General features: G+C 45.8%; 1 protein-coding gene across 1 annotated transcript; it reads left to right on the top strand.

Annotated features, from left to right (window-relative positions):
* The first annotated feature begins 187 nt into the window (after positions 1-187).
* On the top strand, positions 188-4,988 carry ATP5PD (ATP synthase peripheral stalk subunit d). The gene is made up of 6 exons (XM_082678984.1): positions 188-249; positions 1,821-1,951; positions 2,235-2,331; positions 4,282-4,353; positions 4,582-4,644; positions 4,788-4,988. The coding sequence occupies exons 2-6, from the start codon at positions 1,830-1,832 to the stop codon at positions 4,917-4,919; spliced, it is 486 nt and encodes a 161-aa protein (XP_082535110.1). The 5' UTR covers positions 188-249; positions 1,821-1,829; the 3' UTR covers positions 4,920-4,988.
* Positions 4,989-16,273: the final 11,285 nt, after the last annotated feature.

Here is a 16,273-nt window from a genome sequence, read left to right as displayed (position 1 = left end):
CCCATCGGCGGGGGAGGGGCCGGCGGAGAGGGACGGGAGCGCCCCCAACCAGCTCCCGGGGACCCTGGCAGTAGAGGCTAGGCGCCCGCCTTCGGGGACGGGACTTCCGGAACCAGCCCCCATCACCATTGGCTGACCTGAGAAATAGGGCCCGCCCCCTTGGCTTTGGGGCTGGCTGAGGGGAGGATTTCCGGTGACCCACTTCCGTTCTTTGGTGTTGTGGACTGTGGGCCGCTGGGGTCGGTGAAGGTGAGTGAGGTTTGGGGCGTTAGGTCCGACCCCAGGGGGTTCCTCTGCTCTGCCGCCTGCAAACCTCGGCCTGACCCTTGTCGCGCCCCTACCGAGGACGCCGGGCCCTGCGGTTGCCCTGCTGGCAGTGTCCCGGTTGTAGCTGCTGCTCCGCGCTCCCTTCCTTTCCCCTCCCCCGAGCGCGAGGTCGCAGGGGCCAGTCTGTGACCCTGCCGCGTCTGACTTAGGCACTTCCACTAACCTTGTCTCGTCCAGCCCGACCCCAGCCTGACCGACTTCAGTAGTCCTGTTTGGAGGCTGCGGAAACGTTGCCGGGAGATCGTTTTAGCTTGCTGAGTGACACCCAGCAGGCTGGAGGGCTGTGCCCTTCCCTCCTGAAGGTTTCAGCATTCGAGCGTGTGGAGCTTTCAGAGCTTCTCAAGTGCAGGGTTCATTTACCGATTCAGCAAATATTCACTGAGCACCTCCTGTGCAAGATCTGTTGTTCTAGGCGCTGGGGATTCAGCAGTAGATAAGAGACAGCAATCCATTTATGAACCCTATCTTCTGTGCTTGGAAAAGTCTCTGTAAGGGCACTTATTTCTCTGGTGTATTTAAAGAGATGCCCCTCACCTCCACTCCAGGAAACATAAGCTATCCTGAGAGTGAAAGGAAGCGGCAGGTGTTGGATACGTGTCTTGAGATCCTGGGGAAGATTTCTTCCATCTTCCTTGTAATCCAGCCCATAACTTGTAAAGACCTTTGACATTTCAGTCTTTTTCCTAATGTTTGACATTGATCTTATTTAGTTTAAGTTGACTATTTTCCCATATTCTATCCTGGTTTTAAAAAAAATGGCTGTAATCACTTTCCATCTTCTCTCACATTCACACATGTATTGAATACCTTTTTTAAGCATATTGTCAGTATACTCAGGGTTTGTGCTAACACTGCAGGGGATCATCAGACATGAATAGGAAGGTGCAGGTGTATTACTAATCTGACAGGGAGCGGGTAGAGAGCCCCTTAAGTTTGTATAAGATTGTAGAGCAAATTGATGTGCACAATTACATCTGATATTTTTAACAGCCTTCTTAGGTAAGCAGGGCTATTATCCCCATTTTTCAGGTGAGGAAATTTTGGTCGAGAGTCTGCCCTATTTAACTAAGCCTTGTTGAAATGGGGGTATGTGTCAGGTTCTATGCACTGGAGAATCAGTGAATAAAACGCAAACTGAGTGGAAATGCATTTAAATTATTTTATGTAATGCATGACTGTTGCATTACCAGTATTTCCAAAGGTACATGGAGTGCAAACACTAGAGAACTGGGCTTTGGTAGGTTAGGAATTGGGGAATAGGGGGAGGACCATCTAGTGGGGAGAGAATATATTTATATGCCAGGTTGCACACCTTGAATTTGAAAAGGTAAATTGTCCTCTTGCTGATTTAGTAATCCTAATTCCTTTAGTTGACAGATATACCCACACATATGATGCTGATCTATTTCTGAAATACCTGAATGTTTCTAAGATGCCCTTCAGACGATCCTCTCCAAGAGTCCTGTTTTGATCTGACCAGTTTTATTTTCTAGGCTCTCCAGATGGCTGGACGGAAACTTGCTCTAAAAGCCATTGACTGGGTAGCTTTTGGGGAGATCATACCCCCCAACCAGAAGGCTGTTGCTAACTCCCTGAAATCCTGGAATGAGATCCTCACCTCCAGGTCAGTACCTTGCTGAGAGGGAGCCTCTTAACCTGTCACTTAATGTGGAAACAAAATGTGCTTTGGAATTGCACATAAATTTTTGATGTTCTTCCGGCAGAAAGTATAAAGAAATCCATGCATTTTCCAAATACAAGTAATTTTTTTGCATTCCTTTGATCTCCCTCCAAGGGAAGAGTGTGATGATAGCCCCAGGCCATAGGAATAAGGAACAGGGAAATTGCTGTGTGAATTTTTTGTTGCTCATGGAACAATCTTAACTTTTGCTTTTCTACGTGATCAGGTTGGCCGCTCTGCCTGAGAAGCCACCTGCCATCGACTGGGCTTACTACAAGGCCAGTGTGGCAAAGGCTGGCTTGGTGGATGACTTTGAGAAGAAGGTGAGACTTCAGGCAACTAAAGTTCTGGTCTTGTAACACGTCCTGCTTGGGGAGCAGGACGGTGGACAGTTACACATGCAGGATGACAGGGGGGAAAGAGGGGTGGAATTAACACCCAGAATCCAAAGGAGGCTCAGGAGAGATGGGTGTGGCCAGAGGTCTTGTGATGATAGATTTAAATGGTTAAATAGGTGCAAAGACTTCAGGGTCTCTTCATTCAGCTGGTTTCTTATCCAAGGAAACAGTATGGCAGAGCCTTAACCTGGGAGCCAGAGGGCTCTTGAGTTGGATGTTTCTGGCCAACTCTGAGTTCCTTCTTAGCTCCCCACCTGTCTCCTTTTAGAACAAACGTAACATTATTTTTCTATCCTTTTACTGTTTTCCTCTTTTCTCTGCTGTCTTTTTTAATGTCCCTTGGAGCTGTGATCTCTTGCTCACCTATCCTCTTCTGATGTTAAATTTCAGCATCTGTAGTTTGTTGATTCAACAGTTGCTTATTGAGGGCCCACTCTGTGCCAGGTGCAGTGCTAAGTGCTGGGGCCACAACACTAAGCTGTCTTCTAAGGAGACCATCTCCTCCATCTCCATTATGCAAACATGACTTACGCCAGTCCACTACGGTTTCTTTTAAAAGAGAAATCAGGGGACTTCCCTGGCGGTCCAGTGGTTCGGACTTTGTACTTCCACTGCAGGGGGCACAGGTTCAATCCCTGGTCAGGGAAGTAAGATCCTGCATGCCGTGTGGTGCAGCCAAAGAAAATAATAATAATAAATAAATTTTTAAAAAGAAAATCAAAGAGATTTTATATATTTATCATTGGAGAGCATTGTTACACTGTAGTAATTAATGCTGAACCATAATGTAGTGAAACCCAAAGTAATACATTAGGAAAAAAACAATAATTTTCTAAACCTGTGATCTGGGTAATACAGAGTTGCTACTCAACATCTAATAAAGCTCTTACTTTCTATTGTGAATTATAGAACACTACGTTTCTTTGGCTGTGTTGGGTCTCTGCTGCTGCGCGCGAGCTTCCTCTAGTCGCGGCGAGCGGGGGCTACTCTTCATTGCGGTGCGCAGGCTTCTCATTGCGGTGGCTTCTCTTGTTGCGGAGCAAGGGCTCTAGGCATGCAGGCTTTAGTAGTTGTGGCATGCGAGCTCAGTAGTTGTGGCTCATGGGCTCTAGAGCGCAGGCTCAGTAGTTGTGGCGCACGGGCTTAGTTGCTCCATGGCATATGGGATCTTTCTGGACCAGGGATTGAATCCATGTCCCCTGCATTGGCAGGCGGATTCTTAACCACTGTGCCACCAGGGAAATCCTAGAACACTACTTTTTATAAAGCCATATGTTTTTAGGGAAACTTAGGAGTGACATAGAACTGATAAATGTGTAAAGTAAATTTTTCTGGATTTTTGTATATAATCATCTCTAGAACTCTGGACACTGAGGATTCATTATGCTGTGGTCAACGTCAAATACTTTCCAGTTCCAAATATCTCAATGAATGAGCCTTGTCTTTTACAAATATATGCCAAGCTGGGCAACATCAGTGGATTTTCTAAAAATAATGTAAACGTCTTCTGTTCAATGTTATTTGAGTGCAATAAAATGCAGAATTCTTAGAAAAAAAAACAGATCAGAATTTCTTTAGAACTGCAGGGTTCTTTGAGGTCATGAAGTCCAGCTCTCTTTATCAGGTGAAGAAACTGAAGCTCACTGTAATAAAGAATTGTCCAAGGTCTCCAGTTAGTTAGTGATGGGGCAGAGAAGAACCTTGAGCTTCCCTTGGTAGTCTAATACTCTTTCCACTATGACGCCCTAGATGCATGCTGGTTTCCTCCCTGAATGGAGAATGTGTTTTTATACGCTCTATTACGATTAGCAGCTTTGAGCCCTTTTGGGGGGCTCTTGGTTATATTAACGACAACTCACTGTCACTGTTTTGTAGTTTAATGCCCTGAAGGTTCCTGTGCCGGAGGATAAATATACTGCCCAGGTGGATGCTGAAGAAGAAAAAGATGTAAGTATTGGAGGCTCTTATTTATTCTAAAATTCTCTTAATTCTGTTTCTTCCTAGTAAGGTTAACGTGGAGTGACTTTAAAGGATCAATAGAAAGGAATGAACTATTAATAAACGCAATAACATGGATGAACCTCAGAATAATTATGTGAGTGAAAGAAACCAGCAGAGGAGGACATACTGTGTGATAACGTTTCTGTAAACAGAATTTCTCCCTTCTCTTAAAAGGTGAAAATTTGTGCTGAGTTTTTGTCTCTCTCTAAGACCAGGATTGAGGAATACAAGAAAGAGGTAAGGATGAGCCTAGGCCTTTGCTTATATTTCCTCTCTTTCACGGCCACACATCTTTCACCTAGTGGGGGTAACCTGCCTTGGTTTCTTTTTTGCATCTCTGCAGCCCTATTTATCTTAACACAGTTCCCGTCTTTTTCTAGCTGGAGAAGATGAAGAACATCATTCCATTTGATCAGATGACCATTGAGGACTTGAATGAAGTCTTCCCAGACACCAAATTAGATAAGAAGAAGTATCCCTACTGGCCTCACCAGCCAATTGAGCAATTATAAACTTGAGTCTGGGAGAAAGCTCTGGCCCTTGAATTATAAACTCTGGACATTAAAAATAATTATATAGTGCTGTGTGTGTCTGCTCCTTTGCGGTTGAGATAGTTAAACTCTGGAGTTACCTCACTGGGAGCGGAGTTTTTGTTAAAATGGAAAGGTGTGCCTATAGGTGTGTGCTGTTGCCTAATGGTGAGGGCCTGTAGGAGCCAGTTGCTGAGCCCCCAGGGCTGCTGAAATCTTAACAAATAACAGTAGGGTCGATGACAGTGTTTTTCACTGGAATATGGTAAAGAGGAATCATTATCTACTGATTGCCTTGAACTTTCTCTTTGCTTTCAAACCATTGATTCCTAGGGAGTGCTTCCTTCTACGTGTCCATGAGTAAGTCACATGCAGATGTAACAGCAGGGCGAGTAGCAGCAGGGATCTACTTTTCTGTGCTTCAGCTCTTCAGTTTAAATGTGGTATGAAAAGAAATTTTGTCACAAAGTTAAAACCTGTTATAGCTTTGTATATGAACGTAGGAAATTATTTTAATTCCATTGTTTCATTAAAAAAGATCCTAGGGCTTCCCTGGTGGCGCAGTGGTTGAGAGTCCGCCTGCCGATGCAGGGGACACGGGTTCGTGCCCCGGTCCGGGAAGATCCCACATGCTGCGGAGCGGCTGGGCCCGTGAGCCATGGCCGCTGAGCCTTCGCGTCCGGAGCCTGTGCTCCGCAACGGGAGAGGCCACAACAGTGAAAGGCCCGTGTACCGCAAAAAAAAAAAAAAAAAAAAAGATCCTAGTATTGATTGTAGTTAGCAGGACTCCTGAGCAATGCCAGGAAGTGTAGGTGGTTTAAAGTAAGATGAGGTGGTGGGGGCTTCCCTGGTGGCGCAGTGGTTGGGAGTCTGCCTGCCGATGCAGGAGACACGGGTTCGTGCCCCAGTCCGGGAAGATCCCACATGCCGCGGAGCAGCTGGGCCCGTGAGCCATGGCCGCGGAGCAGCTGGGCCCGTGAGCCATGGCCGCTGAGCCTGCGTGTCCGGAGGCTGTGCTCCGCAACGGGAGAGGCCACAACAGTGAGAGGCCCGCGTACCGCAAAAAAAAAAAAAAAAAAAAGATGAGGTGGTGGGAAAAGTTCTATTGCCCTTGAAGTCAGAGGACCTGGTATGCCTATTGCTTATGCCTGCCCTTGGCCATTTAGTTGCTGGTTCTAGACTAATCGTTTACCATCTCGGGACTTTCCTTTTCTCATTTACAAACATCACGATTGTAATGAGAATTAAATGAGGTAACCTGGGAAGTTTCTTGGTAAGAACGTGATCTAAGCAAAGGCATCTGGCTTGACATGGCTTGATATGGCTTAAATCCTGTAGGAAAAACCTACCGAGGGGCTTCCTTGGTGGCTAGGTGGTTAGGAATCCGCCTGCCAATGCAGGGGACACGGGTTTGAGCCCTGGTCCCGGAAGATCCCACATGCCGCGGAGCAACAAAGCCCGTGCGCTACAACTACTGAGTCTGCGCTCTAGGGCCCGCGAACCATAACTACTGAGCCCGCACGCCTAGAGCCCGTGCTCCGCAACAAGGGAAGCCACCGCCTGCACACCGCAACAAAGAGTAGCCCCCGCTCACCATAACTAGAGAAAGCCCAGGCGCAGCAATGAAGACCAAAAAAAAAAAACCTACGAGGGGAAGGGTAATGTGCACAGGCCAATAATTTTGTGACACTTCTGCCAGAGATTCCAGAATTTACTGGAGAAGATCAACAGTTGCTGATAACGCTCAAAAAAGTAATGTAGTCTTAAAGGACATAAGCAGAGGAAGCCTGGGGCACTATCACCTCTAATTTGTAGGGCAGGGGCTAGGCCGAAGGTAAACTGTAATTGAGGAGCAAGGCATGTTCCACTTAGAGCTGCTTTAGTCGTAACATAATCTGATGTTCAGCAGTAGTTCTGCCAGATGGACTTCAATGCACAAAACGAGTACCCTTCGCTCCCTCCCCCCAGGCTGTGAATCATTGAACTGGCACCCAGCCATCCAGCTGAAGATACAGGGATTCAGACAAGTGAAAACATGGGAATCTTAGAAAAAGCCATTGAGTTTGCTTTTGGAGTGTGGTTAGAACGTGTGTTCAAGGGAAGAAGCAACATGAGTCCTATGAAAGTTTTGTAACATAAAGGGAGGGGTCCCTAGCACTTGAGGGAGAGCCTTTGGAAGACTCACAGGAAGAAACAACAGTGAAAAACTGACAACATGCTCTCAGTCCAAGGCATTTAGGAAGGATTGGGGCACTTTTAAGTTTTATATCCTGAATCATTTGAAGTTTTTGCATTGAGCATGCATTAATTTTACATTAAAAATTATCACTAGTGGGGCTTCCCTGGTGGCACAGTGGTTGAGAGTCCGCCTGCCAATGCAGAAGACACAGGTTCGTGCCCCGGTCCGGGAAGATCCCACATGCCACGGAGCGGCTGGGCCCGTGAGCCATGGCCGCTGAGCCTGTGCGTCCGGAGCCTGTGCTCCGCAACGGGAGAGGCCACAACAGTGAGAGGCCCGCGTACAGCAAAAAAAAAAAAAAAAAAATATCACTAGTAAAATAGGATTATGCTTTTCAAGTCACAAGAGAGAAAAGTACATCCTATATGGCAAAAGTTAAAGAAATCAGCAAAAACGTAAGTAGCATAAATACAGAACCAAACATACTTAGGATTATTATGGATCAGTAAAGACCCCTATTAGAAGACAGTAATTCAAACTGGGTCAGCTAAAATCCAACTACAAGCTGTCCATCCTTTAAAAAATAAAAGGCAATTCCCTGGTGGTGCAGTGGTTAGGACTCGGTGCTTTCACTGCTGGGCTAGGTTCGGTCCCTGGTGGGGGAACTAAGATCCCACAAGCAGAGGCGTGGCCAAAGAAAAAGTTAAAGAAGGATACATTGGCTATATCAAGGGTTCCAACTCCTTACTCTAAAAACCGGCATTGAAGGAAAAAAAATGCATTTATCCTGCTTTAATTTAAACAACGGTATTTCAGGATAAACTAATAGACCTAGTTAATGATAGAAAGTGCTTTACAAACTATGCGGAAAGAAAGCAACATTGGAAAAAGCACTATTTTGTAATCCCTAATGAAATACAGTTGACCCTTGAACAACACGAGTTTGAACTGCATGGGTCCATGTATATGTGGACTTCTTTCAATAAGTACATACTACAGAACTACACCATACAAGATGGGTTGAATCCAAGCTTGGTTGAATCTGTGGGTGGGTAGGGGCCAACTGTAAGCTTAGATTACTTGACAGAGGAGGGTCAGCAACCCTAATCCGCAGGTTGTTCAAGGGTCAACTGTGGTTTATTCAGGCAAAGATCATTAATGGATGAGACCATAATATGAAAGTCTGATGAAGCACTTGACAGTGATCAGGCTGTCACCTCCTGATGCCAAGCCCATATTATGTACCTTCTGACATATTAACTACACAGCACCATTTGAAAGTATTTTTGCCAAAATGTTGAACCTGGATTTAAAAATCAAGGCATTAAAAGTAACTTCCAATTTAGAAGAAATATCTGGGATAGAAGAACAAGTTAAATGACACCACAAAGAAGATAACTCCAAAATGTGGGACATTTTACAGGAAATCTGACCTTTTGTTATTCAACATGTCAATGGCGTGGGGCAGGAGAGGAGGGAAGGTGGGGCAGCTTTAGATTAAAAAGCGACCCGGCATCCAAATCCTGTGTGTTTGGACCTTATTTGGATCCTGATTTGCACCAATCAACTGTAAAAAGATAATTAATTGAGATGATTATTGAAGTATGTAGGGATAAAACGATGTGATGTCTGGGATTGCTTTAAAATACTTAAGAAAGGGCTTCCCTGGTGGCGCAGTGGTTAAGAATCTGCCTGCCAATGCAGGGGACATGGGTTCAAGCCCTAGTCCGGGAAGATCCCACATGCCGCGGAGCAACTAAGCCCGTGCGCCACGACTACTGAGCCTGCACTCTAGAGCCCACGAGCCACAAGGACTGAAGCCCGCGTGCCTAGAGCCTGTGCTCCACAAGAGAAGACACCACAATGAGAAGCCTGCGTGCGCAACAAAGAGTAGCCCCCCCCCCCCGCTCACTGCAACTAGACAAAGCCCGCGTGCAGCAATGAAGACCCAATGCGGCCATAAATAAATAAATGATTTAAAAAAAAATACTTAAGAAAAAGAAAAGGATAAAAGGGATTAATAGAGTGAATGCAACAAAATCTTGATAACTGATGGATCTAGGTTGGTTCATTTACTATTCTCAGTTTCTGGGTATGTTTGAAATTTTTCATAAGAATTTTTAAAGCATGGGCAGAAATGTAGATTTATAATATTACTATCTAGCAAAGTAGAAATCGAGACAAAAACATGACATGGGCCAAATGCAGCTCTTAACTAATAAAGGAAACCATTCACATGAAAAAAATAATGATTGGAACCTTGATGTACTGAAAAAAATAACATTAAAACCATATAAAGCAAAAAAGTTGAAAAGAAATTTCTAGAAACATAACTTTTAAAGATTTTAACATACCTTTCTATTTTTGACATTTGCAAGACAAGTGAGACTAGAGCAAACTATAATAAAGACTCATTTAATAGCTTATATACTAAATTCTATGTCATGCGAACAGAATAACTGGAAACCGATAACATTAGACAACCAACAATTAATACGCACAGTACAAACTACAATAACACAAAACAATACAGAAATGCAGCCACTTGGAAACTGAAACTCTCCTAAATCTTGGATCAATGAGAAATTAAATATGTAATTACAGAATGTTTGGAAGAAAAAATAATATGAACATTTCATATTAAAACAAAGCAAACTGATGGCATTAAATTGTGTCGTAGAAAAACATTTCATTACACAATACGTTTTGATTACAGAAAAAAATCAGAAAATATAGATAAGAAAAATAGGAAATATTGAAAAAATTAATAAATTGGGTTATAAGTTAATACTCTCATATTAAGTATCATAAAAAGCTAAAGAATAGAGATTTCCCTGGTGGTCCAGTGGTTAAGACTTCACCTTCCAATGCAGGGGGTGTGGGTTCAATCCCTGGTCGGGGAGCTAAGATCCCACATGCCTTGGGGCCAAAAAACTAAAACATAAAACAGAAGCAATATTGTAACAAATTCAATAAAGACTTTAAAAAAAAAAAAGCTAAAGAATAATTAGATCAATGGAAAAGAACAGAATGTTCAGGAAAAGTCCATACTGTATTAGGATTAAGTACAGTTTACCCCTGTACAACCAGTGTTTGAATTGCAGCTCACTTTCACGCAGATTTTTTGAACTGTAAACACTACAGGACTACATGATCCGGGTTGGTTGAAGCTGAAGCTCGGCGCCCCTAACACCCCCCCCCACCCCACCTGCGTTATTCAAGGTATATGCATATAAGTATTTACTAAATAATTTAAGTAGCATTTTGAATCATTGAGGAAAGGCACTGATCTAAGTGTTTAAATATTTGTAAAACAGGAACAGATCCTTACTTGACACTTAAAAATAAATTCCAGTTACAGATGTAAATGTTAAAAAAAAAAAACCCACAAGAACAACAGGAAAAATTGTAGGTGAATATTTATATAAGCTTCAGGTGAGAGAATTTTTCAAACACCAAAGCAGAAACCAGAAACTACAATGAAAACAATGGATAGATTTGGGTGGGGCGGGGCGGGGAGTGGGGATCAGGCACTTGGGGATCCTGCAGGCATCTTCAACTTGAGATAATCAGCCCTGAACTCATCCCTTCCCCATCTGTCTTGGGGGGTGGCACCACTGTCCCCCAAAATCCTGGGCACCATCTTGGGCTCCTTGTCTCCCTCATCCCACAGCAGTTAGGAACCAGATCCACAGGTTCCATTTCCTGAACATCTGTTTTACTTCCCTCCTCTTGGTGTCCCTGCTATCGCCTCCATTCATGGTTTGCTTATTTCTTCCCTGAACCATACATCTTTCCCTAAGGGGTCTCTCTGCCTGCACCCTCACCTGCCTCTAATTCATTCTTTTTTTTTTTTTTTAATATTTATTGGAGTGTAGTTGATTTACAAGGTTGTCTCTAATTCATTCTTTTTTTAAAAAAAATTTATTTATTTATTTATTTTTGGCTGCGTTGGGTCTTCATTGCTGCACGCGGGCTTTCTCTAGTGGCGAGCAGGGGCTACTCTTCCTTGCGGTGCGCGGGCTTCTCATTGCAGTGGCTTCTCTTGTTGCAGAGCATGGGGCGCGCAGGCTTCAGTAGTTGCATCACATGGGCTCGGTAGTTGTGGCTCACGGGCTCTAGAGTGCAGGCTCAGTAGTTGTGGTGCACAGGCTTAGTTGCTCCAGGGAATGTGGAATCTTCCTGGACCAGGGATCAAACCCGTGTCTCACTAGCATTGGCAGGCGGATTCTTAGCCACTGCGTCACCAGGAAAGTCCCTCTAATTCATTCTTTTTTTTTTTTTTTTTTCTATTGCGGTACGTGGGCCTCTCACTGTTGTGGCCTCTCCCGTTGCGGAGCACAGGCTCCGGACGCGCAGGCTCAGCAGCCATGGCTCACGGGCCCAGCCGCTCCGCGGCATGTGGGATCCTCCCGGATCGGGGCACGAACCCGTGTCCCCTGCATCAGCCGGCGGACTCCCAACCACTGCGCCACCAGGGAAGCCCTCTAATTCATTCTTTACCATGCTGCCAAGGGGATCTTTAAAATGCAAGTATAGTTATTTTGCTCCTCTGCTTAAAACCCTCTGCCCGCAAGATCAAATGTAAATTTCCTTACTCCAGGGTTCTCTCTTCGTACATTGTTCTCCTTCCTCCATTATAGCCATAGCAGATTGCTAACTGCCCCTCTCACGCGCCCCTTACCTTCAGACATTTGCGATTCCGGTTCGTCATCCTAGAAGGTTAGGAAAATCTAGAGGATTCTAGAAGATTCTCTGTTGAGTGCCAGTACTATACCTTAGTCATATTTATATTTCCCAGGGCTTAGCACTGTGCTTGGCATTTAGAAGAATTTTAATATGAATTCCTTATGAATGAAAGAGAAGAGATGTAAGATGAAATTTGAGCCTTCAGGGGTTCACGTCTGGTAGGAGAGTATCACACAAAAACCTTGAATAATGGAGCAAGCTAGTATCATAGTAAATAGTGATGACCATGACTTACAGAGCACACACTACGTTCCAGGGACTGTTCTAATCACTGAGCATAAATACTCCTCACGATAACCCCATGAAGTAGGTAGTGTGTCACCCAAGATATTAAAGAAGTCCTCTGAAGGTGACGAGATTACCAATGGTACCTTTGCCGTTCTGTACCCAGAAGCCTTCTCTGACTACTCAACTAATAGTTTCCCATCACCCTCTTTATTTTGAAATCCTCCTGGCATTAGTTTACTGTCTTTTCTCTCACTTGAATGTTGGCTCCGTGGACGCAGGGCCTGGAGGATGGTTTTAGCGGTAGCCCCAGCTTTGCAGGCTAGGCCTGTGATGCTGCAGCCACGCGGCAGGGCTTGGGAGCCAGAGAGAGCTGGGAAGTATCATCCCTAAAACTTGGAGGCTGGCTTAGAGCAGAGAGCACAGGAAGAATTCTGGACGACTCTGGAGAAGGGAGAGGGGGATTCTGTACTTCTAGTTTGTTATTTCTTTCTACAAAAGTACAAGGAAGGGTGGTTTTTAAACTTTTTTGAGTCAAGGACTTATGAAAACCTGATGAACAATACAGCCTCTCCCCGAGTAAATACAGCATCCCTGAAGGGCACACAGTGCGATAGTCAACTTGGATGCACACCCATAGCTCCTCAGGGCTTCAAGGTAAAAAAAAAAAAAAAAATCATCCCTGGTCAGAAAAGTACAGTTAAAACAAAAATTAAACATTTTACCAAAGGATAATTATATATATATACACACACACACACACACACACACACACACACACACACACACAGGAGAGTGTGAAAATCATAAATGTACATCTCCCCGATAATCCTTTTATTTATTTATTTTTTATTGAAATATAGTCAATTTTCAATGTTGTTAATTTCTGCTATACGGCAAAGTGATTCAGATATGCATATTATATATACATGTTATATATATATACACACACATTCTTTTTAATATTATTTTCCATTATGGTTTAATCACAGGATATTGAGTATTGTTCCCTATGTTATACAGTAGATAATCCCTTTTTATTTTATTTATTTTTTATTGAAGTATAGTTGATTTTAAATGTGTTAATTTCTGCTGTACAGCAAAGTGATTCAGATATATATATTATATATACATAGACACATTCTTTTTAACACTTTTCCATTATGGTTTAATCACAGGATATTGAATATAGTTCCCTGTGCTATACAGTAGGACCTTGTTGTTTACCCACGAATCCCTTTTTAAATACTCCTGGGATCACCCGATGTGAGCGTGCCATCTTTTCCCCGCGGGACTTGGGTATACTCAAGAGATTGGCAGTTATCCCCACTGTCCAATGCGCGTGCTGTACACACGAGCTTCGTTGCACCCCTCCTGGCCCTAGCACAGGGCAGTGTGGTGGGTGCCGTCTCAAGGGAGACAGAGTCCACACCAGGACTGAGGGCATGGGGGTGGGCGGCGCCACACACCGCCTGCCCGTCTCCCGTGGAGGGTTTAGGGGGCAGGGAGGGACGGGCTAAGGTGTTGCCTGATTTTAACTTTATAGCGGTGGACTCACACAGAACACGCTCGCTTCTTTTGCACAGAGATTTGTAGCTTGCAGAGCCCTTTCACCACGTTGTCTGTTTAGATGCCAACCCGAAGAGGCAACAAGAAGTGGGGAACCATTTTCCGTCATAACGGTTTACCTTTAAAAGTATAGTCAGGTTCGATCAAAAAGAAAGGGCAAATTAATTGCAACAGAGACATACACACACACCCGCACACACACAAATGGTCTTAAAAAGAGAAAATGTGCCTCATGAGTTTTTTACCTTAAAAAGGTAGAGATGCAAAAGCGACACGCAGTGGTTAAGCCACCTCACCCCAGATGGGACTCGAACCCACAATCCCTGGCTTAGGAGGCCAGTGCCTTATCCATTAGGCCACTGGGGCTTCTCGCAAGCGGCGGCGGATCACATGCCTCTTGAACTATGAGGTCGCATGGCTGCGTAATGACGTCAGCCCGGAAGTTTCCAGGTGCAAAGCCCGTTTGGACACGAGCCCGAACTACCAGGTCCAGGTGACGGAAGTAGCTGCTGTGAGAGGGTCCGAAGGGCTCTACGTGTCTAAAACAAGGGCAAGGACTGGGATTTGGTTGCAGTACAAGAGTGCTATCCTCTTTTCGGGACGAAAACGTTTCGACCACGAAGGGGCTCAAACTGTTAATCCGAAGTCAGACATTTTATTCATTAGGGCACGCGGCCTCCTCGCGAAGTAGGAGTCACCCGTAGACTTATTTGGTGACCCAAGGCCGCACCAGCGCTGACGCCAGACGCAGGGACCGCACTGTGGTTCTTCCTCCGCCACACCTGGGACACACCTTGTGGCCAAACGCACACGGTCGTTTCTTGCGCCAACGCCACCTTCAAGGGGGGTGCACTTAACTATCGCATTGCGAGCCTGTGGGCGTCGTGACCGCGTGGCCTAACGGATAAGGCGTCTGACTTCGGATCAGAAGATTGAGGGTTCGAGTCCCTTCGTGGTCGGCTTAGTTTTGGACGAGGGGCTCCTGGCTTTGGTGGCTCAATAATCCTAACCCGCTTCGTTTGCGGTTTCACCAACCTCTTCGCGCGTCCTTCGGGCATCTTGACGCTCACCTTCCTGCCCCCCGGCACTGCGCAGTCGCCTCACCTTGAACCTTAACTTTTCTCGTAGCCCCGCGGGTGTGCCCTCCGGTTGTCCTGCAGGCTGCCCAGGGCCGGCCCTCGTTCTTCGGGTCCACTGTGAGGCGGGCGTCATGGCAGGTCCGAGTGAGGCCTGTCCGCGTGCGGCTTCACGTTACCATGGACCACGTGGTGCACCCTTGTTATCGAGCCCCAGTGGCTTAATGGATAAGGCACTGGCCTCCTAAGCCAGGGATTGTGGGTTCGAGTCCCACCTGGGGTGGAGTCAGGGTTGGAGAGTTTCACCCCAGAGTAACTTTTGTGCTCGCATTGCGCGGGCCTCCGAGGCTGTAGCCTAGGGATCTAGGGACCCAGGGGCTCCCCACCCGCCTGGTCTCTGCTCGCCTTCTGCCGTGCAGCGTACCAGGGCCTCATTTGCAGCCAAGTAGTTGGCGTGTCCCAGCCTCGGGCTCAGTGTCCCGCACTCCCCCTTCGTGTCCTGGTGACGTTACACCCTTGCTCTGGCCCTTTACCCTCGGCCTGTGAGCTGTCTCAAAGTTGGTGGCTTCCAGGGGCGCAGGGGTGTAGTCACTGGCTTTGGGATCTCTCCTTGGGGAACCGGTTGTTCGGTCTTCCACCCGCGGGCCCGAACGCAGTGTGTTTGGAGTCTTCCATGCGGTGGAACCACAGCGCAGGAATTCCAGAGTCCTTTACGGACGGAAGGAGCCAAAAAGGTGCCCTTACCCCAGGTGGGACTCGAACCCACAATCCCTGGCTTAGGAGGCCAGTGCCTTATCCATTAGGCCACTGGGGCCTGTGCTTCATTCTCTCTGGCATCTCTCCCCCTAGTAGGCGGTCCGACCCCGGGCCTTGCAAAGCACGACTTAACGGGGGGCCGAGGCCGCGAGAGGGTAGGCTCTCAGGTGCTCACAGTCAACCGTTAGGAAGAAACCACGGTGGGAAGTGAACTCACCACCTTCTGCCACCCGCACCCGGAAGCACAGTGGGGCCTGGGAGGCCGGCGCTGAGGCTGCCGGACACCTGGACCATGGATGGCGGGTGAAGGCTGCCGTTTGTAGGCATTTCCAAATTTTACCACCGTGGCCATTTTGTCCACCTCTACAGAACTGACAGAAAATCCAAGAATTTTAGGAAAAGGTAGTGTAGGAAGGGAAGGAGAACAAACTAGTATCAATCACAAATACTGAAACACAAAGTCAAAATCCCCCATCATGAAACGATGTACAACGGGGAGGAACAAATCCTTCCAGTCTTAATAGTAGAAATATATACGTACGCAAATATATAATATACAGGAAAGAAATGGATCACCCAACTAGATACTTCACTCTAATATTCTGTTCCTTTAAACTGTTATACAAAAGGTAATACAAATACAGAAAAAGCACACTTTAAAATGTTACACACGTTTAAAATCCATTACTAAAAGTCACGCGGATCTGAAAGATATAACAGGAGAAGCTTTAGCCAAGAGCAGTGTTCACTTCCTGTGGTGCCTGCGTTGAGACCTTTGCCTT

This window comes from Grampus griseus (assembly GCF_964374135.1).
Source record: "Grampus griseus genome assembly, chromosome: 20".
Lineage (NCBI taxonomy): Eukaryota > Metazoa > Chordata > Mammalia > Artiodactyla > Delphinidae > Grampus > Grampus griseus.
The sequence above is the reverse complement of the archived record's forward strand: the minus strand, read 5'-3'. Positions and strand labels throughout refer to the sequence as shown.

What these genes read in the sequence shown, in the direction of transcription:
- ATP5PD (XM_082678984.1), top strand. Translation starts at nt 1,830, where the DNA reads ATGGCTGGACGGAAACTTGCTCTAAAAGCCATTGACTGGGTAGCTTTT. An exon ending in AATGAGATCCTCACCTCCAG is followed by an intron (nt 1,952 to 2,234) that starts GTCAGTACCTTG and finishes CTACGTGATCAG; the next exon opens with GTTGGCCGCTCTGCCTGAGA. An exon ending in ATGCTGAAGAAGAAAAAGAT is followed by an intron (nt 4,354 to 4,581) that starts GTAAGTATTGGA and finishes TTCTCTTAAAAG; the next exon opens with GTGAAAATTTGTGCTGAGTT.